Source organism: Rhinoderma darwinii, chromosome 5, assembly GCF_050947455.1.
Source record: "Rhinoderma darwinii isolate aRhiDar2 chromosome 5, aRhiDar2.hap1, whole genome shotgun sequence".
Taxonomy (NCBI): domain Eukaryota; kingdom Metazoa; phylum Chordata; class Amphibia; order Anura; family Rhinodermatidae; genus Rhinoderma; species Rhinoderma darwinii.
The window spans coordinates 72,736,651-72,762,608 of record NC_134691.1 but is presented as its reverse complement, the minus strand read 5'-3'; the positions used below and the strand labels follow the sequence as shown (position 1 = coordinate 72,762,608).

General features: G+C 41.3%; 1 protein-coding gene across 2 annotated transcripts in view; it reads right to left on the bottom strand.

Annotated features, from left to right (window-relative positions):
* PREX2 (phosphatidylinositol-3,4,5-trisphosphate dependent Rac exchange factor 2) overlaps positions 1–25,958 on the bottom strand; it is a 340,136-nt gene that overhangs the window by 87,753 nt on the left and 226,425 nt on the right. The window contains exons 26-35 of one of the 2 annotated variants that reach the window (XM_075826126.1): positions 24,736–24,909; positions 23,675–23,793; positions 22,478–22,560; positions 19,996–20,086; positions 18,794–18,922; positions 15,868–15,909; positions 13,723–13,940; positions 12,495–12,597; positions 6,205–6,348; positions 2,893–3,007 (exon numbers count right to left, since the gene is read on the bottom strand). In XM_075826126.1, the coding sequence (XP_075682241.1) occupies positions 2,893–3,007; positions 6,205–6,348; positions 12,495–12,597; positions 13,723–13,940; positions 15,868–15,909; positions 18,794–18,922; positions 19,996–20,086; positions 22,478–22,560; positions 23,675–23,793; positions 24,736–24,909 (1,218 nt within the window). The remainder of the gene's footprint in view (positions 1–2,892; positions 3,008–6,204; positions 6,349–12,494; positions 12,598–13,722; positions 13,941–15,867; positions 15,910–18,793; positions 18,923–19,995; positions 20,087–22,477; positions 22,561–23,674; positions 23,794–24,735; positions 24,910–25,958) is intronic. The other variant, XM_075826128.1, reaches the window with a different exon arrangement.

The window sequence follows — 25,958 nt, the reverse complement described above, 5'->3', positions numbered from 1 at the left end:
GGAAAAAACAGCAATTCTGACATTGCTTTTTTTTTGTGTGTTTTTACCACGCTCACCATGACATGTTTACTTTATTCTGCGGGTTAGTACGATTATGGCGTTACTAAATTTATATATTTTTTATGTTTTAATGCTTCTGCACAACAAAAACAATTTTTTTTGTAAAAAAAAACAAAATGTTTTTGTATTGCCGCATTTAAAGACTAATACAATTTTAATTTTTTTACGGTGTTCACCGCAAGGGATAAATGACGTCATAATATTATAACACGGGTTTTTACAAATGCAGCGATACCAACTTTGTATTGTTTTTTTTAAAAAATCCATAAATAAAGCATTTTGCACTTTCTTCCTACTTTTTTTTTTTTTTTACAATATTTATTAGTCCCAAAAGGGGGCTTGAGTTTGCGATACTTATGTAGTGCATTGTATTATAGTTTTTGTACCAAAAAAGAGTGCATGGAGTCTTTAAGTCAGAATATAAAACATGTACTTTATTTGACAAAATCTAAAAAATTATCACATGAACTATTTAAAAATGAAACACCACAGATGACAGACAAAAAGACCGCCAAAACATGAGACAATTACTCATAAGAATTCACATAACCATTATGTATCAACATATTCATTGGTGTGCAGTATCATAAAGAAAGTGCATAGTGCAACATAATTGCTTGAACCATAGGTGTATCTGTTTCTAAAGGTATGAGAAATGTTCTATTATCAGAAATGGCGACCTTTCTTGAGACACAGCATCATGGGTCAGTAGTCCACCTCTGTTCAGGTTGTTCATTGTTTTCACTTAGCACTTTACTAAAATGGAATAGTGGTAGGGGGGTCTCTATTTGCCCTTATATTGAGGCTGATAATAGAACATTTCTTATACCTTTAGAAACAGATACACCTATGGTTCAAGCAATTATGTTGCACTATGCACTTTCTTTATGATACTGCACACCAATGAATATGTTGATACATAATGGTTATGTGAATTCTTATGAGTAATTGTCTCATGTTTTGGCGGTCTTTTTGTCTGTCATCTGTGGTGTTTCATTTTTAAATAGTTCATGTGATAATTTTTTAGATTTTGTCAAATAAAGTACATGTTTTATATTCTGACTTAAGGACTCCATGCACTCTTTTTTGGTACAATATTTATAAGGAGCACAGTCGTGTTACGTGGGGAAAATGAATATGTCTATGTAAAAAGATGTATGTACATACCCTATGGATAGGTTCTATTGTATTATAGTTGCCTGTCAGGATTCTACTGACAGTCATCCTAAATGACAGTGCTAGCAGACCTGGTGCCCATTGCTAGGCCCCCGGATTCATAGAAACCCATCGGCACCCAGCAGAGCCCCCTTTCTCTGTCAAACTCTTTAGATGCCATGGTCACTATTGATTGCGGCATCTAAGGTATTAGACGTCCAGGATTGAAGCTAGCTCTGATTTCAGCCGTTGCAGTAGAGTTTCAGCTGTATGTTACAGCTGACACCCACTGCTAATGGTGTGGGCCTGCGCTACACAACCGCCGTACATGTGGCAGTTCATGAAAACGACCTCCTGCTGTAAATATAGAGCGCAGGGCAGAAAGTGGTAAAATGGGAATGAGCTGCAATACCAGACACCGTCCATCGACCCCTTTAAGTACACCTGCTATTAGATGTATGGTTGATATATTAGGCTGGGTTCACACGACCATGTTACGTCCGTAATGTACGGAACGTAATTCGGCCGGAAGACCCGGACCGAACACAGTGCAGGGAGCCGGGCTCCTAGCATCATAGTGATGTACGATGCTAGGAGTCCTTGCCTCGCTGCAGGACAACTGTCCCGTACTGTAATCATGATTACAGTACGGGACAGTAGTTCCACGCAGAGGCAGGGACTCCTAGCATCGTACATCACTATGATGCTAGGAGCCCGGCTCCCTGCACTGTGTTCGGTCCGGGTCTTCCGGCCGAATTACGTTCCGTACATTACGGACGTAACATGGTCGTGTGAACCCAGCCTCACAGCAAATAGCATCTGCTAGGTTAACCCTTTACATGCATCAACAATGTTCCCTTTATCAATGTTAGAAATATTGTGTAAGACTACAGATGAGTGACAGAACCCTCTATAGAGATGGTTGGCATGATGAATGGTACTATTGCCAATAATGTCCCAGTTATTTCTTATGGCTGGATTCTCCGTTTTTATACTTGTGTCAGAATATATTAGGATTAATGTGGGAAAAGAGAGCCAGGAGGTTGATGGGTGGATTTTACCACTTTAGAACTTTATGGTACATCCACAGGATATATACAGCGCCCTGGAAGTTAATGGCGCTAAAAAGAAATAATAATAATAATAAAAAAAGTCTGATGGGTGGAGGTTCCCAACTCTTGAAAAGGTCACATATTTACTATAGAGTTTTACAGATTCCTTAAAAGGTTATCCAGTCCCTAAAAATTGATGGCCTATCGTCAGGATCAATATCTGATCGGTGAGGGTTCGACACCCGGGACCCCTACTGATCAGCTGTTTTGAAGGGGGCTGCAGCTCTCTTAAGACACATATATTTAATTTAGTCCACATTTCCTCTTTTACATCAGAGATTATTTGTGCAGTCTAACAAAAGGCAATATTTTCTACAGAGAACGTTGAAGAAAAGGTTAATACGACCACGGATTGACTAAAGTCAGGTCTCTGCAAATTACTAGAAGTGACAGGTCTGGATTATCTCTGTTTTATTACAGTATTGTACTGTTATGTAGCAGCTAAATGACAGGGTCGCTTTCCATTTACCGTTTAGTAATGCTGAAACATCTTTCATTATCAAGGAGTCAGAAGAACACAACATCTTAATGGCTGAGGATGAGTGAAAGTCACTAAAGAACTCACCTTAGTTTTTGATTGTACTGTTTAACTTTCTCAAGTGAAGCTGCATTAATCTGCGCCTGAAATTCTTCAATAGAAACATTATCCTTGTAATAATAGCCGTCCATACTCTCCAGAGCTGAAATAGGAAGAGATATTGTATTCATTTTTTTTCCATTGTAGCTTGAAAGATTGCACAGTTTCATGCTATTCTGATTTTATGGTCTCCGTTTGATTTAACAAAATACAGGTGAGAAGCCATCAAATGTGGGGATCAATAAAAAAGAATGGTCAGGAATAGCAAGAAATAGAATAACATCTAGGACTGATCCTTGAAGGATATACAGCTTAAATATTAACTTGTATTTGCACTCTTATTCCGGTATCAAGTAGAGAAACGGCTTATACTGATGATAATGTAATCTATGGTACATTTTACAGCACTTACCATGTTCCACATCTATTACTCTAAAATTAGACCTGCAATATGAAGTATTGTAACAGACAGCTCATTACAGGGGTGACCCACTTTTAGGCTAGTTGGTTTTAAAGTGGAGCTATAATTTAAAACCAAATGCAGAATAAGGCTACATTCACACGAGCGTATCAGATTCACGCGTGTGGAAAACGCACGTGAATCTGGTCCGTTATGCATTAGTGTGGTTTGCGAGGGCATGCGTTATTCACGCACTCGCAAAGCACATCTTTTTTTATTATTATTTTCAATTGAATTGATGCATAAATCACGCACAGCACACGGATGTGCATCCGTGTGCGGTGCGTGGTTTTCATGCACCCATTAATGGGCAATAGGTGAGTGAAAAACCCACCAATATAGGACATACAGTGAGTTTTACGCAACGGACACATGCTGCGTGAAAACTCCTGCATATGTGAACAGCCTCATTGAAATTAATGGGTCCGTGTGCTGCGCGTGATTTCCCTGCGCAGCACACGGACGTTATTCACGTTCGTCTGAATGAGCACTAAGGCTTCGTTCACATCTGCGTCAGGGCTCCGTTCTGCCGGAGCTTTCCGTTGGAATGGAGCCCTGACTGACACAAACTGAATTAACTGAATTAATAGCGCAGTCGACTACGCTATTGATTTCTATGGTGACGGAAACGGAAACCTATGGTTTCCGTTTTTGTCAGTCAGGGCTCCGTTCTGACGGAAAGTTCAGACGGAACGGAGCCCTGGCGCAGATGTGAACGAAGCATTATTCTGCATTTGGTTTTTAAGTGTATTTCCACTTTGGGGCAACATTCTGCAACAGTTATTAGAAAAATGCATTACCTTATCCTTATATTCTTCTAACTGTATATTCTGCAGTGAGATCACAATGACCAGTAGTTTCAAATCTCCTTGCTAGAGATTATGGCAGCCGCTAGACAGCAAATGGACTGTAGTAAGCTAGTGGACGATAGACAACAGGGGGAAATGCAGGATTTTTAAAGGGGGTTTCTAAAAGCATACTTTTTAAACCAAGTTATTTTTGCCATGCTCCCACTACCCTCTGGTTTTCACGCTACAAGTATTGGTCTGCATGTATCCACCGGCCTAGTCTTTTATATTACAAGCTCTAATATAAAGAGGTAGGCTAATGGATATGTGCTGACCACTACTCATATAGTCAAAACCAGTGTAGATGTTGACACACACAGAGCCCCCTGTAGATGATGAAAAATGATCCCTGTAGATAGTGCCACAGTGCCTGCTGTAGACAATGCTACCCACTGCCCCCTGTAGATAGTGGTACACACTGCCCCCTGTAGATAGTGCCACACACTGCCGTCTGTAGATAGTGCCACTGCGCCCCTGGTAGATAGTGCCACTGTGCCCCTGGTAGATAGTGCCACAGTGCCCCCTGGTAGATAGTGCCACAGTGCCCCCTGGTAAAGAGTGACACAGTGCCCCATGGTACATAGTGCCAAAGTTCCCCCTGTAGATATTGCTAAATAGTGCCCCCTGTAGATAGTGCTACACAGTGCCCCCTGTAGATAGTGCCACACACTGCCCCGTGTAGATAGTGCCATAGTGCCACACACTGCCCGCTGTATATAGTGCCACACAGTGCCTATGTGTAACGTCCGTGGTCGCTGACCACAAACTCCTTCCATCCAGTCGATGCCCTTCTCTCAAGAGATGTTTGCACATACGGCCGTCCTGTTCCACAGTGACCACCAGGGTGCGCTCACGAACTCTGTCCAGACTTGAGAAGCCAGAGCGCAAGCATGTTTGTGATTGAGCTAACTGGTCCAGAGTACCCTGGGCTATAAGAAGGTCCCAGCCCCATCCTCCCACGCCTGAGCTTTGTTGTTCTATTCCTAGTCTGTCTTGCAAATAGTCCCCTAGTGTTTCCTGCTCCCAGTGTTTCCTGTTCCTGTTCCTCTAACCTGTATCCTTATCTAGTGCCGTGCTTAGCTGTAGCAATACTGTACTGTATACCACGCCTGTCCTGCTTCTCCACGCCTGACATCTACATGCTGCCTAGTTCCTGCCAAGCCTGCCTTGCTACTGTCAGCGCTGCCATAGGTACCCTATATAAATTATAGACTCTGACCTGTGCCCTGTTGGCCAGCTGCCATACCACGAAGGCACTATGACACGATGTAGATAGTGACATAGTGCCACACACTGCCTCCTTAGAAAATGCCACAATGCCCTGTAGATAATGCCACAGATGTAGATAGTGCCACATTACCTTTCCCTGTTCCCACATGTTCCTCCAGTGATGCAGGTCTGGTCTCTTCTGACCAGGCCTGCTCCAGCAGAATGACGCAGGTAGCGTAATTACATAATCGCGTCACCTACATCACATGAGATCGACAAATGGCGGGGAAGGGAAGTGATGGTTCCCCTGCCTCACCAGCACTGGCAATAGTATCCACGTCCAATTGTATGGGATGACCTCCCATTCCTGGTCACGTGGGTGGGTTTCCCAGCGTGCGCCCCTGGACAACTGTTCCATATAGACAACTATATCATGTAATAATAGACTGAGGAAGATTTGTGCCAGTGTGAGTGTGCCTCTTCATTTCTGAAACAGAAGCTGGAGTAGATTAGGAAATTGTTATATAATATTAGGGAATGGTTATTTAACAAGGCATGTGAAGGGGGATTGCTCATTTGGCCTTTGCATAACTGTAGGCCTCAAATATTACCTGTCAGTGCTGCAAATGTTTTATTTAAAATAATAGGATTAATATTTTCAATCCGAGGAATGCATTTTGTTAATTCATTATTACAAGGTCTCAGGAAATGATTATCCAATTTTTAGCAGAGAAGAACCTTATTTTTCCTTTTGCAATAAAATGTAACACAAAAAGTGTTCACCTTGAGAAAATAGGACAGGGTGAATTTTAAATCCTCCTCCATTCTTCAGCCTTTGTGGAAGATGCTCAAAATGATAACTGTCTATGTAGAAGTACATTTTCAGAGCTTGTCGGCTTCCTTCTGCCTGATAGGTAATAGGAACATCTGAGAATATAAGTAAAAAATGTTGTTAGTCTGCCTTTTGCCTTTTGTAGTGTTGATTAGCAAGAGGACTATATGAAAATCATCCTTTTCCCCCAATAGGCACCCAGTACGTCCTCTCTCTTAAGGCATGTTATTGATACCCTTTTATAAGGTCTCTCCTAGTGAGCCCCCTGTACTGGTGAGACATTTTTAATGGATATATACGCTTTGCAACCACTTTTTTTTCTGTTCTCATTTTAAATGAAGCAACTTTTTAAAAATATCTTACCGTTTTGTGTATATAGCTCCTATGCAGACCTATGTGCAGTGGCATAACTACCGCGGTAGCAGCCATAGCAGCGGCTACGGGGCCCGTGACTTGAGGGGGCCTGTGTCGCCAACCGACACGCCACCCCCATATGCCCAGGGGCGCCGGTAGCAGCTGCTATGCCTGCTACAGCGGTAGCGCCGCTACTATGGGGCTGCGCTGCCGAGCCTCCAACAAGTATAGGCCGGGTGACACAGGCCCTCTCATGCCCGTAGGCGTCGCTAGCACCGAAGGAGGTTCCGGTGCTAGCGACAGCCAAATACATGCATTAGTGCTGAATGGCCGGGCATGTTCCGTGCCTGACCATTCAGCGCCTTACAATGACGCTGATTGGCTAGCGCCGCTTCCGTGCTTGAAAGGCGCTTCATTGGACGGCGCTCATTCAGCTCCAGCAGACCTGCTCAGAAGAGAGCATGTCTGCATTGCCAGCGGACAGCGTGGAAATGGGATCATGTGAGTATGTAAAGTTTTTTGTTTTTTTCCTCATAAAACTGTGATTGCCATTATCTATAGTGGGGGCACTATCTACAGGGGGGGTCGTCTGTATGTGGGGATGTGGTGCACAATCTACAGGGGGGGTTATATGTGGGGATGTGGGCCACTATATAGAAGGGGTCTATATGTGGGGATGTGGGCCACTATATACAGGGGGTCTATATTTGGGCCACTATATACAGGGGTGGTCTATATGTGGGCCACTATATACGGGGGGGTCTATATGTGGGGGACGGTGGCCACTATCTACAGGAGGGGTCTATATGTGGGGATGTGGGCCACTATATACAGTCGGGTCTATATGTGGGCCACTATCTACAGAGGGCGGTCTACAGGTGTGGGTTACCTGTGGGGCACTAGCAACAGGGTGGCTATATGTAGGTCACTGTCTACAGGGGTGGGCTATATGTGGGACACTATATACAGGGGGAGCTATATGTGAGACTATCTACAGAGGTGGGCTATATGTGGAGCACTGTCTATAGGGGAAGCTATATGTAGGGCAGCACGGTGGCTCAGTAGTTAGCACTATTGCCTTGCAGCTCTGGAGTCCATATGTGGCCACTATCTACAGGGGCTGTATGTGGGACACTATCTACAGGGGCTTCTATGTAGGTCACTATCTACAGAGGCTCTATGGGGGGGGTCACTATCTACAGAGGACTATGGGGGCACTATCTACAGGGGGCACGGTGTGTGACAGTGTATGGTACTATTATAATCAGGGACACAGTATATGGCACTAATATAGTTAGAGGTGCAGTGTATGGTGCTTTATTATATTTAGAGGTGTTGAGAATTGTAACTTCGTTTATAGGTGCAGAAATGTTTTAAAAGTGAGAAGCTGAAGACAACTGAGCGGAAAACTGCAGAAATGGGTCATGGCCGGGAGAAATCCATCATAGATGTTTGGACCGGAAGGAGAAGGAAAGAACTAGAATCTCAGACATCACCGGTGAGTCACTTAATGTAAATGTTTATTTTGCCTCTGATCAGTAATGTAGTCACTGTATGATCTGCAGCGAGATGATGGGTGGCATGATATTTTTTTTGTGAAACAGAATCTCCCAGCAGTAGTTTTACGCCATACAAACCTATACGGCAGGGGTGGCACTAAATTGAGCTGTAATTGTTCCGGTGTTGTATATATGTACTAATCTTGGTTCTGATGCTGTATGTAAGTACTAAGCTTGGTTCTGGTGCTGTATATACGTATGATTTTGGTTTTGGTGCCTATATATATATATATATATATATATATATATATATATATATATGTAATGAGTTTTGTTCTGGTGCTGTATATATGTACTGAGCTTGGTTCTGGGGATATATTTATGTACTGAGCTTGGTTCTAGTGCTGTATTTATGTACTGAGGTTGGGTCTGGTGCTTTATTTATGTACTGAGGTTGGTTCTGGTGCTGTATATATGTATGGGCTTGGTTCTAGTGCTGTATTTATGTACTGAGCTTGGATCTAGTGCTGTATATATGTACTGAGCTTGGTTCTGGTGCTGTATATATGACAGAGCTTGGTTCTAGTGTTGTATTTATGTACTAATCTTGGTTGGGGTACTGTATTTATGTACTGAGCTTGGTTGTGGTACTGTATATATGTCAGAGCTTGGTTCTGGATCTGTAATTATATAGGATATATGTATAATGACAAAATTGCAGGGCAGATGGAATTGTTCTCAATTCATTGTATATTTAATGGGAATCTGTCAGGTAGTTTTAACCCCTTGAACCGCCACCATGCAGTAATACATGACCTGACAATATTTCCAAACATTCCCTTGTATGTTTTTTTTAGATGCAGCAAAATCCTTAACCCCTTAATGACCAGCCTATTTTAGACGTTAATGACCAAGCCATTTTTTTACGTTTTTCCATCGTCTCATTCAAAGAGCTATACACTTTTTATTTTTGCATCGACATAGCTTGTTTTTTGCGGGACAAGTTGTATTTTTTAATAGCACCAGTTTGGTGTACATAGAATTTATTGATTAACTTTTATTAACTTTTTTTTGGGGGGAATAGAAAAAAAACAGAAATTTCCCCACACTCTTTTGCGTCCTAAATTTACGCCGTTTACCGTGTGGTATAAATAACACAATAACTTTATTCAGTGGGTTGTTGCGATTGCAACGTTACCAAATTTATATAGTTTTTGTATGTTTTACTACTTTTACACAGTGAAAACACTTTTTTTTCAAAATTATTTGTTTTTGTGTCTCCATATTTGAAGAGCCGTAACGGTTTTATTTTTTCGCCGATGCAATTGTAGGAGGGCTTTTTTTGGCGGGACGACTTGTAGTTTTTATCGGTACCATTTTGGAGTAGATGCGACTTTTTGATCACTTTTTATCAAATTTTTTTTTAAGGCTGGATTCAAAGAAAACAGCAATTTTTGCATATTTTATTTTTTACGATGTTCACCGTGCGGGTCAAATGATGTAATAAGTTTATAGTTGGGGTCGTTACGGACGCGGCGATACCAAATATGTGTAACTTTTTGACTTTATTTTGTTTGTTAAAAATAAAGTAATTTGTAAGGGGAAAAAGTGGGTTTTTAATTTATTTTTTTTCACTTTTTTTTTTCTTCACTTTTTAGTAAACTTTTTTTTTCACTTTTTTACTAGTCCCATTAGGGGACTTCACTATGCGATGGTCCAATCGCTTTTATAATACACTGCAATACTTCTGTATTGCAGTGTATTATGCCTGTCCGTGTAAAACGGACAGGCATCTGCTAGGTCATGCCAGAGGCATGATCTAGCAGGCATTCACCACAGGCAGACCTGGGGGCCCCTGGCTGCCATCGGAGAAACAGACACTCGGCGATCTTATCGCCGGGTGTCAGTTGGATGAGAGGGAGCTCCCTCCCTCTCTCCAAAACCACTCAGATGCAGTGCTCGCTATTGTGCACCGCTTCTGAGGGGTTAAACGGGTGAGATCGGTACTTATATCGATCTCACCCTGCAGAGCAGGGACGCCCCCAGCCACCTCTGGCAGCTGAGAGCAGGGAGATTTGACAGCTCCCTGCTCTGTTTACTTATTCCGATGCCGCGACGTAAAAAGTCTATGGCATCGGAATAAGGCCCGTTAGTGACCGACGTAGAAACACTATGGGCCGGTCACTAACGGGTTAAAATCCACTTTTAAAACGGCGCACACTATATGCTAATCACTCATTAGAGAGTCATGGGGCGGTGCCGCTATCCTGAAGAGTCACGTAGTCCTGCCTCCAAACCAACTATTCCATGTTTGAGTGACATCTCCCTGGCTGATACAACTTTCTCGGATGCGCCATTGCCTTGTGGCACTATACACAAGGGGGGCTATGTGGCACTATACACGAAGGGGGGCCGTGTGGCACTATACACAAGGGGGAGCTGTGTGGCACTATACACATGGGGAACTGTATCGAACTATTTACAAGGGGGAAGGCTGTGGCTCTATATACAGGAGGCTGAGTGTGGCGCAATCTACAGGGGTCTGTGTGCTGCACTTTCTACTAAGGGGGGGGGGGGCCTGTGCTGCACTTTCTACTAAGGGGGGCTGTGTGGCGCTATATACAAGCGAGGGGGGCTGTGTGGCACTATATACAGTGGGAGCTTTATGGCGATATCTACAGGGGGGCTGTATGGCACTATCTACAAGGGGAGGTGGGGCGCTATCTACAAATGGGGTGTGACTGTCTATAGGCGGGGCTACATAGCACTGTCTACAGGGGGCTGTATGGCACATTCTACATGGGCACTATTTATAAGGGGGGCTGCTTGTGGCAACCGGGGGGGGGCCCGGTCAAGAGTTTGCTATGGGGCCCAGTCATTCTTAGTTACGCCCCTGCCTATGTGTCTCCATGGGTACAGACTACAAACACTGTGTGACATTTGATCCTGTAATCTAATTGCAGTAAGGTGTATGGGAAATTCCCAGCAATAATAACTAATTGACGATAATATTTAGCCAGGCTAATTTTGTCACCGCAAACTGACTGATTATCCTTTGACTGTTCTTATTTGGTTGCTGATGTATTATGGTGCCACCTTTGGTAATTGAGCTCACTAAATATTCTAGCATGTCTCTCAATAAGTTTTTGGTCAAAACTAATTATTAAAGAGTAACTGCAGTCAGATCTAGAAATTCTCAAATGCGTTCAACTCCTTTTCTGTTTAGAGTAGTTGTCGCTTCCCTTCCAACACTAGGCACTACTCAGCAGGCAGACAATAGAAAAAAAAAACCTATCGGGGTGAATTTTAAACTTTTATGCTGAAGCATGTTGGGAGCGAAAATGTTAAATAAAAAATGTCATTGCAAAAATATTATTTTAATATTTTCTCACCGTTTAACCGTGATATTTACTGTGCTAATGATGTTGTATCAGTTGTAAAGGGAATTGCACTTTAAAAGGGTTGCCCAGTCCCTAAAAATGTATGTCCTATCCTCAGGAGAGGCCATCAATATCAAATTTGTCAGGGTTTGACTCACTTCAATGGGAGAAGACTGTAATACTATGAACCACCGCTACAAGTATGTTGGCTATTCACGGTGTCAGCAGTGACCGGAATGAGGGGAAGCAGCGCTTGGTTAAGTGTTGCGGCCCCTTCAAAACAGTGGATTGGCAGGGGTCCCGGAAGTTGGACTCTGACCGATTAGAACTTGATGGCCTATCCTTAGGATAGGCCATACATTTTTAGGGACTGTACAACCCATATAATAACTATAATTATAGCGTACCTATTGTTACAAGAAAAAAAATTACAACCACTCCATAAGCAGCTGCAGTTCTATATATAATGGAGTGCTGCCAGAAACCTGTTGTCTAGCCTGTGTTTCCCTCTGCTAGTTTCTGTAAATGCACATCTTCTCTTCCCATGCCTGCTGAGGGGTCAGTCTCTTCCTGCTGTCATGTAATAGGCCAGGCTGTGTACTTTGAGTGAATTAGATGTCTCCCCCTGCTGCTTCCAATCCCCTCACTGTGTGCAGCCTTAGACATACTGCAGCTGCATCCCCCTCCTTTCCCTCCTCCATGTCTTCTATGTACTGTTTTACTGTAGATACATTTTTTGGTGACTCAGAAGCTTTCCAAACATTTACAGAAATCATGCAAACAGGGAAAGGAGGACTACAAGCTGTTGAAAGGTAATAAAGATGACACTTTCCCGTATTAAGATATTACAACATAATTCCATGTACTACTGATTATTAACAAAATGTATAACAATAGGTTTGCTGTAAAATAACTTTTATTGCTATGCCAGCCCAGCCACATTGATGCCTATATGGTAAAAAGAGTGCTGATTGGTTCCATTCAGGTGTTCTATAAAACAATACATACTTGCAGCTTGCGGCCCATGGTCTGCGTGTCTAAAGTAAAACATAACCTTCTCCAAATCAAACAGGGCAACAAGTGAGTCCTCCAGCATAGCTTGTTCATCTGTCTTTAGAAAAACAAAACGCGTCAGAAACAGGAGATCAAACAAGACTGCATAATACGTAGACACAGCAGTGGTGCAATGCATAGTAAGAATTAATATGATTTCAAGCCCAAGTTCAATGAGCACAATGAAAGACAGTGTGGAGGTGATGATTAGAAGAATTATATTACATTATAGGTCCTTTTATACGCAGTACAATGGGGTGTAAGAGGACAATGAAATGCTAGATAAATATTCCCCTTAGGTTTCAATTAGAACATGTGCTTATCAAGTGCAGCAGTGATTTTCTCTACTATCAATCTCTCATTTCTCACACAGTACTTGTTATAGTGAATAGCTGCCTAATCCAACTAACATTCTGCTGCAATAGATTGCATTTCATTTAACAGACTAAAAAGCTGCATAGAAAGAAATCCATTGTCATAGACCATGGTAAAAAATATATTAAACAGGATTCCCCTTTAGCTCACAGAGTATTGAAAAGACGTGATACATGGTAGCAAACCATCATCTCTGAGAAGTATTAAGTCTGTAATAATGTTTCCATGCAATAACAACAAGAAGAGGTGTTGGAAATAGTGTGGAATTGACACCGCATCTGTCTTCATGGATGGAGTCTTGCTGCTCCGTTCTCTCCCAGGTCCCTATTTGAATTATTGTTTGTGACCAGGTCAGTATCTGTCAGTATTAGTGCCTCGTGTCTTATCAAATACAAAGGTGCACCTTTCAGTTTGCGAACACTTGGTGTCCAACGATCCTTTCCAGTATATAAATTCTAAAAGGGGTTTCCCAGCTCTTGAATATAGGCCATTATTTTTTATTTTTGTGGGGTTGGGCCCATGCCTATTTTCAAAATGAAATTGCTGCGGCGCTGCAGCATCACGTCCCTTTTATTGTTTACACAGGCACAGCGCCTTACATATAGTTGTGGCTGTGCCTAGTACTGCAGCTCAGTCCCATGCACCCGAGATCCCCTGAAGGACGGACCTTTACTGCTTAAATACTGAAAGGCTATACTGAGAAAAGCCTATCAATATTTAAGTCCCAAAGAAAGACTTTAAATAACAGTCCACAGATATTAGCAAGATTTAGGGACAGTAATGTCCTGAAAAAAAAAATGTCCGTTACCATATTTGGAGAGAGAAGAGACTGGAAGTGGAAGAGAACACCGGCATTAGCAATCTGCTCCAACCACCTTCTACTGGCTTCTTGTGTCTCCACTTCATATTCCCTGTTGCTGTCATACATGTGATTTATTGCAGCCATCAGCTGTTCAGAGAAGGCACAGACAGTGGCCACTAAACTCTGGCAAAACACCATATCTCTCCGCAACTGTACTTCACTATCTGCGGAGACAAACAGGGGAAAAATCTGTAATGAATCACATTATGACATAAAAAATACTTTGTCCGGTATACCGGCAATAACACAAAGGTGTTTTACCTCTATCCAGCATATCAGGTCTAGCACAAGTAATTCATGACCTCCTACCAGATATCAAATACATCTCTAACCCACTGCTGTGTATTTTCCTTGTTTCCATTATAATTCTTTATAGCAATTTGAGTGATGCTATGGACAAACTGGTAAAGTAATACTCCGCCTGTGGAGTCAAATGTTCTGCTCTGTCCGGTGGCATAGGTATGGAGCTGTTTTTCCAAAAGAGAATAGCTCTGTACATACGGCATGCGATGGAGCAAACCAAAATTAGTTTTTGTCTAGTTTGTCTGAAAAATAAACCTCTCTATGAAATCGGATTCATACAGAGGTAAAGTAAGGCCCCATGCATCTCTATTGGAGACCTTTTACGACTCCCTACAAAACGGAGCCGTATTACAGCCATGTGCATGAGGCCTAACTCAAAAGTTACAGTCATTTTCTTCAGAGGGCAGTAATATTTGGCAGGCTGGACCTGTAGTTTAGGATTCCCTGTACTATAACTTTCAAGTAGTTTATAAAGTATTCTTTTACATATATTATGTGTATTCTACTTAAGAGTCATGTTTAGATCAATACAGATATTCTATTTTAACAATTATCACTGACATGTATACAAGTTACAATTATAGTCTAAGATTCTAGAAATCCCATATATCCTATATACTTCAACCTAGATCCTACACATATTCTCATGAGATTCATTCCTTCTAATTAGTTCTTAGATCTCTATATTTCTTTACCCCAAGGCCCCAAATAAATGTAGATGACTTAAAGCCATTTAGAAAAACAAGATAAATCATTTAGAAGTTGAAGATGTGTTAATAGACTTTAATATTGTTCTTTATATACAAATTTATAATGACCAACTAAACATTCTTGTTTTTGCCTCTCTGCCTTTCAGCAGGCATACATTTATTTTTTTTATTTTTTTAAATTAACGTGGCTATATGAGGCCTTGTTTTAGATTGGAGAAATTGTATTTTTCCCACACAGTTTGAGGTTACGAAGAAATTACTGTCTAATTTATATAATTTATTTTTGCCGCGTAAACATAGAAAAAAACATTTAGTGTGTTTTATTTTTTAAACTGTTCACATTTCATGCTAAATAACCTGTTACGTTAATTCTTTAGGTAATTACGGTCGGGTAGATATCTAATAAGTGTAGGTTTTTTATGTAATGCAAGGGCAATAAAATATATTTCATGCTAAATAATGACTTTTTTGTTAACATTTTATTTTTTTGTTCCTTTTTTTTTTTTAATCCCATGAAGGGATACATTTTTAACAATTTTAGTTTATACTTATAATGTGTTTGCATACTTCTGTATGCTAATACATTATACTGTGTCACTATGACACAGGCTACAGTAGGGGAACACATAGTGTGACCTACCAGTAGGCTTACAGGACAGACAGCTCTAGGGTCCTTTCTAGGACCCCAGGGCTACCTGCACAGGGTTCCCCAATCTCCTATCTGGTGACACATTCGAAGAGAGGATTCCCCTTTGATTATGCGGGGGCCACAAACTGCAACGATCAAAGGGTTTAATTGCCTTGTTTGAAGGTTTCTTCGATCCTGGGCATATGCAAGAGGCTTCTCTAAATACAGGAGCTTGTAGTAATAGCTCCTGCTTAGAGCATGATCGCTCACTATAGCACTCGTAAGCTTTTAATACAGCGACGCCAAAAGACGCTGCTGTAGACTTCTGACTGCTACACCTGTTGTCAAGAGTCAGTGGGTGGTCGGGAAGGTGTAATACTGTAACTTTACTGATTTTCCACAGCGAGTACTTCATAGCAATGAAGTTATAAAAGCAAACAATATTCTTACCTGTATATTCCAGCAGGGCCAACAGTATCCGCGTCTCCACCTCTAAAACAAACAGATGCCAAATGTTCAGTTAGACCCCATGTTGACTCCTTGTGAATCCTTGTAAGAGAAGGCTCTTTATTCATCATGTTGTTATGTTACCCAACAAAACTCAAGATTGTAACCTTGTTCCTTTACTGAAGCTAATTTTGTGTTATTTAAGATTTAGATGCCAGGATCAGCACGATGTCTTTTAATGAAAGGCTAATCGGAAGAAACTTTTTGATGGCTTAGGACATTTCTTTCGAATTAGAGATCTAGGGCTGTGGGAAATAAGTCTTGCACAGCCAAATTAGACTGTGGAAAGTAGATAACTGTTGCTTTAATCTCCTTTGGATTTCGTTAAAATACACATAGTCATAAATCTTCAAGAGAATCATTCCCTTGCCATCAAAATACATTACAGTAAGTGCTGACACTGCATTCTTTTTGGAATTACTCTACAATGTTATATGGATACATACAACTGGCCGCAATGAAATGTCATTTTGCAAATATGGCAAATATTCTGGATTTCACAACAATAAGCCCCTGGAATGAGCAATAACTAAACCCTTAGGGTATGAAAGAGAAACATGATGGGACTTTATCCGATTGACATGGAGTGACATTATGTTACTTAGTATTAGAGTCATGGATACCAAACATGCATGGCTTTTTGGATCATAATAGAGTATTTAGAGTTATTATGGACATAAATAATGCGAAAATGCCTAGTAATACTCAGTGGGGGGATTTCTTAAGACTGGAGCCTCCTACGCCAGTCTTAATATAAAGATTGCTGGAGTAAGATGCACCTAATTTACAAAGAGGCACACACCTCTTAATAAATAAGGTGCATCTATGTCTGTCCTTCCGCCAGAAAGGTAAATCTATTTCCACTATGTGTTAAGCCACTAGTGGTACGCAAAACCGCAAAACCAGACAATAGCTATCACATGGGTGAAGCACACATAAACACTGACAGAAAATAAGTATCGTAACTCATCAGTGGAAGAGCGGAACCGAATACTGAAGGTAGTAGAAGATCGAGACGATGCATAAATGGAGTGGATGGCAGCTGAATATCATGCAAGCAGTCAGCAGATGAATAGACAGCGGACAAGAATAAACAGCAATCACTGACCCTATCTGAATACTATCCCACAGCAGGGTAAGATAACAGCTCGGCAGAAGACCAAGCGCACATTAAAGGCAAACAAACCAGTGGAACTACTTATCCCAGGATACACATATAACCACTATACAAAAACTAGTAAAAATGAAGTATATATAAGCCGAAGAAAAGTACTCTGCTCTAATTAACTAGGCAAAGCTAAATGATGACCAGATCCAGACTCTGACCAAAGATATTGCTTAACAACGCCCATTGATTAGCAGCAGTCCTGCTGTCAATTGTAACACTATGAGCAGGAGTAGATTTGTGATGTAATAGTTTCTGGCATAAATTATAGTAAATTTGTTTGGCTGCGGGTGGACTCGCCAACTTCCGCTAAATTCCACCATTTTTTTTAATGAACTTGAGTGGTGGAATTGGCAAAAAAAGACAACATTTATCACAGAGACTTTTGGGCCGTTTGCAACTATTTCACATTAAAGACCTGGTGTAGAAAAGTTAATAAAATACTCCCAGAGTCTTTGTTACTTGGAGTCAGTCAGATCAAATGGAAGGAATTGCTTCCAGTATTTTACACACACAAAAAAAAAAAAGAAATGGAAATGTTCTCCTGCTAAAGTCCCAATTTTGTAGATAACCTTACTCTAATATTTAAAGTGTAGCTAAACGTTTGACAAACTTCTGACATGTCATAGTGACATGTCAGAAGTTTGTATTGGTGGGGGTCCGAGCACTGAGACCCCCACCAATCGCTAGAACGAAGCAGCTGAAGCGCTCGTGTGAATGCTCAGCCACTTCGTGTCTGTTCGACTTTTTCCGGAAAGCCGATGTATCGGAGTACAGGCTCATAGACTTTCTATTGAGTCCGTACACAATACATTTATTTCTGGAAAAATCCGAACAGACACGAAGCGGCTGAGCGCTCACACGAGGGCTTCAGCTGTTTCGTTCTAGCGATTGGTGGGGGTCTCAGTGCTCAAACCCCCACCAATACAAACTTCCGACATGTCACTATGCCATGTCAGAAGTTGTCAAATGTTTAGCTATACTTTAAATAAACAGAGTGGATACTGTTTTCTTTTTCTTAAGCTAACCATCAGATAGCTGTCAGCCAACAGCTCATAACGTGATAAAGAAAAACAGCTGGCAGACACCACTGGCAGAGCTTATCTCCCAGAAGAACAAAAGATTTGGGCATGTTGAAATCCAACAAACACCATCTTCATTTCCTGCAACATTATGGGACAGTTGGGAGCCCATATCCATTAGATTGCTGATAGACCCTGCCATTTTTAGTGGAATTCAATGACATTAATTTAATGTACATGGGCAACATAAGTCATACAGAATTAAAAATGCATGACCAATACTACCATGGTGAGGAACTTCAGGTATCTACAATGAGAAAACAATGACATTAAAGAAAATTGCAAGCACCCAAGAGAAAGTGGGTTAAGAGAGGAGAAAATGTATTGGAGGGAATAAAGAGATTGGACAAAAAGAAAACCAGGTTAATTTCAGACAAGCATAGGGCATAGCACAACAGATTTGTCTAGATAAAATAAAACAATGAAGAATAAAAAAGAAAATTCTGCTCTCTCGTCAAGAGTGTGGTAGATGTGGTGTCTATGTTCCTGTTAATAGTAACAGGGCTACTATCTGCATTATAGCGTGTTTAACTCATGAACCTGTATACTTGTATTACATTGTAGTCAATGATACGTAAATGTAGTAAATAATAAGGATTTCTAAGAACAAATTAAAACTCACCTTCTACAAACTTTTTAATATTCTGTGCAAGAATGCGAACACTACTGGGCAGATTCCAAGGGTCCTGTTTAATGTGAAGTCGTAACCGCTTTGGACAGCTTAATTTAGGCTGCATTTCCTGTTGAAATTCTGCGGAATGGATGAAATAGAAGTGTGAACAACACATTTATCTATGCCAAAATCATTTATCACATTTACCCTATAGCTTTTTAGTGTCTGTATATACAATGCTTTCCTTCAGGCTGCCAATCACAAATATGGGCGCACATGTAACACATGGCCGCAAAAAAATCCTGCCTAAGGGGTAGAAGGGATCCAAACGAGGGGCTGCCATAGATGACTTCCTTGTGCCCTAATTCCGAATATAGACAGGGGATATGACAACCCCTTTAGACCCATCTCTCAATTCTTCGTTATCCCCTAATATTAGCAGTTTTATCAATTAGCTATTGATGTATCCCTGGCATACCTTCTTGGTTATGTATCGTTGTCAGGACACAACAATGAGAGGCTTCACTTCAGAATATGTTTCAAGATACAGAGCACACTGGGCTTTTTAGCCTCATAACATACAATCACAATACTGCCAAATCAACTAGTACAATTGGTAGCACTCTTAAATTCCCAACTGTATTTTTTTATGATGCTGTGTTAATACTATTATTAATATAATTTTAATTATTAGAAAATGATTGTTAATTATTATAAAAAATATATTTTTAAGTTTGAATAATTTAACTCATAAATTCCACTTTAACAAAAAAAAGAGGGTGTTTAATATGTGAAAATATTTTAACATTTTGCTTTTTATACAGTTTATTTTAAATTATGAATTAGCAGTGAAATCACTGGGTGAGAGCTAGTGTTCGTTCTCTAGGGAGGTCCCGACAGTATATTGTTCTTTGTGCTAGCTGATCAGCTCAAGTGTCCCTTCACCGCTCAAGTGTCCCTTCTCTGTCTGTCTGTATGCACGCTCAGACAAAGAACCTGCTGTTCTGTATGTGATAAGCGGTAGCCACGGCTGCTTGATGCCTTTTCGGCTCCCTGACTCCAGATGCCAACTGGCCATAAGTCTAGCGACTTGAAACCGGATAGACGATCCCAGATTGTTCAGATAATTTAATAACTAATTATCACAATTTATATATAGGGTTTTTATTTGGATTTATGGAGACAAGAAGATATTCTGTATGTATTTGTACCTTGTAAACTTCGGCCAGGTGTGAAATATTTTGTTTGCTCAAATGCTCTGGCCACAGCCGGTCCTCTCAGAAGATTAGTTATTGATTCCACCTAGTATAATACAGAAGGTTTTCAATGCAACGGAATAAGGAAGAAAAATTACGAATTTTCTAATTTATTTAGAACTGCAAGAAAAAGACAGAATTCTGGTGTTTTATAATGTATTACGTTATCCATATATGTTTTCATCATTCATTCACAGGTGGCAGAATTGTTGCAGAAATTTCTGAGACTGTCCCATTCATTTAAATGAGGCTTGCAGAAATCCATGCACATGCTGTAGACACAAGCCCAATCAGGTGTATGGATTGGATTTTTCAGTCGCAAAAATTTCTGCAGCAAATCTGCCGCATGTAAAATAACCCATAGGTCACTTTCACACAGATGTACAGTATTTTGCATCAATATTTGTAAGCCAAAATCAGGATATGCCATGAATATCTCATAGATAGTCGCCACATCCAATCGGAGCTTGTCTGTTTTCGTAACTCTCATTCACTTGGGAGTTACTGAAACTGTAATGGCAGGGGGTAGGGAGACGGACAAGTGAGCCCTAATCTACCCGCCACTCTGTCCCTGCCTACTTGCAACGACCCGCCCTAGGCGACGGGGTACAACTGGGCGGCGGTCCCTGCGCTCAGTAAGTGCACGACAAACACGACAAACATACAAAGGAACACAAGCAAGGAAAAGGGGCCGTTGCCCACGGCATGTAATGGCAGGGGGTAGGGAGACGGACAAGTGAGCCCTAATCTACCCGCCACTCTGTCCCTGCCTACTTGCAACGACCCGCCCTAGGCGACGGGGTACAACTGGGCGGCGGTCCCTGCGCTCAGTAAGTGCACAACAAACACGACAAACATACAAAGGAACACAAGCAAGGAAAAGGGGCCGTTGCCCACGCCAACACCGTGAGCAACCAGAGTGGTGAACGAGCCGAGTCAAGCCAGGAGTGTGCGAGGTACAAAACGAAAAGCAGAAGAGTAGTCAGTAAGCCAGGGTCTGTATGGAGCAGGATCAAAAATAGCAGGAGCTGTAGCTGGGCCAGGAAACCACAAGGAAAGAATCACAAGCACCGAGGGACAGGAAGTGCAGGCTTAAATAGACCGAGGGCGGGAGCTAGCTGAGTCTGGCCAGGTTACGATAGGCTCTCCCACTCTTAAGCCTGCCAGCCTGAATGGTGGAAGCAGGAGTCAGTCTCAGGGATGTATTCTCAGGTGCTGACTGATTAGTTCTGGGAGTTAACCCCGAAGCTGTGCCTGGCAGATCCTTTACAGTACCCCCCCTTTTATGAGGGGCCACCGGACCCTTTCTAAGTGGACCTGGCTTACTGGGGAAACGCAGGTGGAACCTCCTGACCAATACCCCAGCGTGAACATCCCGGGCGGGTACCCAAGTCCTCTCCTCGGGCCCGTATCCTCTCCAATGGACCAGGTACTGGAGGGAGCCTTGGACCATCTTGCTGTCCACAATCCTGGCCACCTCGAATTCCACCCCCTCAGGGGTGAGGATGGGAACAGGAGGTCTCCTCGAGGGAGCCAAGGACGGGGAGCAGCGTTTGAGGAGGGAGGCATGAAACACGTCGTGTATCCGAAAAGACGGGGGTAACTCCAGCCGGAAGGAGACAGGATTGAGGACCTCAATGACCTTATACGGCCCAATAAACCGGGGAGCAAACTTCTTGGACGGAACCTTGAGACGCAAGTTCCTAGACGACAACCACACCAGATCCCCGACCATAAACAGGGGGTTATCAGAACGTTTTTTATCAGCCTGAGTTTTTTGTACGCTCTGGGACACCTCTAGGTTTTTCTGGGCCCAGACTGTGCACAGTTCCCGATGAACGACCTCTACCTCGGGATTGTTGGAACTACCAGGTGAAACGGAGGAGAGCCGTGGATTAAACCCAAAATTACAAAAAAAAAGGAGAGACCCCTGAGAATCACAAGCACCGAGGGACAGGAAGTGCAGGCTTAAATAGACCGAGGGCGGGACCTGAGTCTGGCCAGGTTACGATAGGCTCTCCCACTCCTAAGCCTGCCAGCCTGAATGGTGGAAGCAGGAGTCAGTCTCAGGGATGTATTCTCAGGTGCTGACTGATTAGTTCTGGGAGTTAACCCCGAAGCTGTGCCTGGCAGATCCTTTACAGAAACAGCCAAGCATAGCAAGCTCGGCTGTTTCTGTAATTCCCGGCCACCTCTACACTGCCTGGTTGTGGCAGACAGCGGCCGCCTTTACTAGGCAGGACGTAGATCATTTGGGACAAACATCTATCAGACATTTATGGCATACCAAACGGGACGTAGATCAGTTGGGACCCGCATCTATCATCCATAAATGTCCAGGATGGAAATACCTCTTTAACACTCAAAGTCGCACAATTACTTGTACATGTAAACATAATCTCATAGTAATTTGTTTTCTACTGTACTTATTACTCACCTGACTGAAAAGATGTTCTAGGCAGCTATGCAATTTGTCCTGTTTCTCATGAGAAATCCGTACATTTAAAGGCATCTCGTCTCCTATGGTATAATAGTTTCAGATAAAGTAAAATTGACAAAATTTAAAATAAAACAAAATAAACCTGAAACGAATATCAACCAGGGACTTGTTATCAATCTGGACTATTTAAAGAGCAGACTTGCACTGTGACTATATAAAGAATGTGTTAAATTATTATGACTCAGTTTGGGGTCTCGACTACATCATGGCTTTCTTCTAGTTCAATTGGAATTCAGCCAAATTGAATAATTGTTTCAAATCTGAAAATCTCTGTGAGGCTGCCTTCACATTTGGCAGTAAAAACCCAAGACACAAGCCCCCCCCCCCCCCTCGCGAAAAACAGCCAGCATTTTACTAAATGCAGTTTTAACGCAATTACAGTCACTTGTTTCAAAGAAACACCTTTAGGAAAGGTTCTTCAATTTGCTTCTATGCAAAACTGATCACAATGCAACATTTAAAAAAAAAACAGGTTTTTACATTTTTTTTTTCAACCTGACAGATATCTGAATATTGAATAATCTGGATTAACAAATTAGGGTCTGTTCACATCAGCATCACCCTTCTGTTCATGGGTTCCGCTAGACCTTTCCGTCGGAGGAACCCATCAAGGAAAGGCAAATGGAAACCATAGCTTCCGTTTGCACTACCATTGATTTCAATGGTAATGCTTCCGTTGCAAAAGGTTTCCCTTTGTTTTCATTCCGTAAGGTTTCCGTTTTTTTGTTAAGGAAACAATAGCACAGCCGACTGCATTTTGTTTTCGTAAAAAAACCGGAAGCCTTACGAAATGGAAACAATCACAAAACATTTGCAATGGAAGCATTACCATTGAAACCAATGGTAGTGCAAACGGAAGCTATGGTTTTGCCCTTTCGTTGAGGGGTTCCTCCGACGGAAAGGTCTAGCAGAACCCATTAATGGAAGGGTGACGCTGAAGTGAATGAGCCCTTATCATAGAAAATTGTCATTGAAAAGTTGTAAGTGACACAAATGAATAAAATACTGTACTATAACCAGAGAAGACACCTTAATAATATGATCTTCCGCTTCTGGTTATTTGCTACAAACAGGTTCTGGATTATAGAACTTTCTCAACTATCAGATATATTTATAAGCAAAAATCAGTTTTACCAGAATCCATGTCATCACTGTGTAGATAAGAACTACACTGGCTGCTGCAGACACTTGTGAATGATGCAATGGAGTTTCTGTTGCTGTTGCAGTCACTATGAGAAGAATAAAGAAAATATCTAAAATGATGTCTACTAAGTTCAGTAATTTAGCAAATACAATTAAAAGAAAAAAACAGAAGAATTAAATATGTTGTTTTTTTTTAATTTAAATGCACTGGAAACTTTTTTTCCTCTATATTATAATCCATCCATTCCACATGTACCTAGTTGTCTTTTTTGCATAATTTTTTTTCTATGAGATTATACACTTACATTGGCTGGGCCTGTTGTATAGTAATAGCCTATGTGACAACAAGGCAATTACTTCCCTGTGCTTAGGATTCAGTGTAATGTGGGAGTCACAGATACCATCTACAGTCTGCTTGCATCAGTAGATGATGTAGGCACAGATATTACTGCCTCCCCCTGTAAATTATGTAGGCACAGATAGTGCATCTTCCCTGTCTCTTTCTGGAAATTTTGCAGCCTCAGATAGTACTGCCTCCCTAGCGCTCCCTGTAAATGATGTAGTCGCAAATATAACTGTTTCCCTATCTCTCCCTGTATATTGTGTAGGCACAGATATTGCTCCCTCCCTGTCTCTCCCTGTAAATGGTGTAGCCAGATATATTGCTGCCTCCATGTGTCTCTCCCCATAAATGATGTAGGCACAGATATTACTAGCTCCCTATCTCTCTTTGTGCAAATTATACAGGCACAGATATTACTCCCTCCCTGTATAATACTGCTGAATTTTTAATCAATTCATTCATTCATTCATTCATTCATTCAGCACTAAGCAATTAAAGCGGTAACTTCCTGATGAAGAAATCAGTGAGGGAAAAGACATGGTTGCTGGACTAAAAAATTGTAAGATGAATAATTTCGATTATGTAGAGGAGAGAGAGAATTAAGTTTTTCTTTAAATATGCTAAATAGTACTATATATGGTACATATCTTGTATTATTTTTTAATAGAAAACGCAATTTAAGTGTTGTTAATAATAAAGTAGAAGTTACCTGTAAGAGTCCCTGTTGCTGATGGTATCGTGTCCTGAATCCTCCTGCTCCTCTCCTGCAACATTGAAGCAGACTCTCTTCCCGTTCTTCTCTCCTTTCTCATCTGTGTCCAGTGCTATTACATTTTCTGTTTTACGCTCACATTTAGGAGAGCAAGTTATTGAAGACAACAGCCTGGTATGGAGACAAAAAAATATATTTTTTTGTGGAAAGCTTCACTTTTTTTTTAATGCCGGAGTTTAACGCACCGTTTTCCATAGATAGTCATAAAAAGATGGCCAAATGTAAAAATACACAATAAACAGGTGATGCAATGCCAAATGGCGGTGATACAGATTATGTATAGGTGTAAAGTATTAATTTTAAGACATCTGCATATCCTTCTTGTTTTGTTACTTGGCCAACTTTTCCTTAGCTATAGGGTCCCTACACCGCTTCTGTTCCCACGGGTGTAACAAGAAGGGTAAGGTCTCTTTCAAACAGTGTTTTTTTCTGTGGTTTAAAACACGTTTTTTTGGGGTTCTTTTTACAAAATGTTACGTAAAATGTTGCTAAATGCTGTCTGTAAAACCGGGAAGGTGTAGTTCTAGTTATATTTGTATTGTGTTAATAAAATATAAAATGTGTTTATCTGACCTTTCAAATTCACCTTTCTTGTTAATCCTGCAAAAATCCCACGGATTGCAGCCCAGTTTTTATTAATCTGATATTTGGATGTAATCTATCACACTGTTCATATTCGGCTACGTGCACACTTGCATTCTAGAGTTTTTTTTCTTTCTGCCCAGTCTGTCCTTAATTGCCAAACATTGGATCGTGGTCAAGCTCAGTAAACCATCCCAAAAAACAGCCTGATAAACTCATGGAGTTCATGTAAAAAAAAAAAAAAGATCCGATGCCGTATATCGGTTTGAGTTCTACCCTTGAAGCACTTAATGCAATGCTTCTGAAAAAAAACTTGATCCACGAAACAGAACTTTACTCAGAACTAAGTGGCTACAATGGTGCACAATATGGTTTCATTTTTGCACACTGTTTCCCAAGCCAACATTCACAACCTTGTGTGCATAAGACCTTAAGGTGACCATACACATTAGATGAACGTTGCCAAACCCGCCGGCCGACCATCTAATGCAGGGGTAGGGAACCTTTTTTCTGCCGAGGGCCATTTGGATATTTTAAACATCATTCGCGGGCCATACAAAATTATCAACTTAAAAATT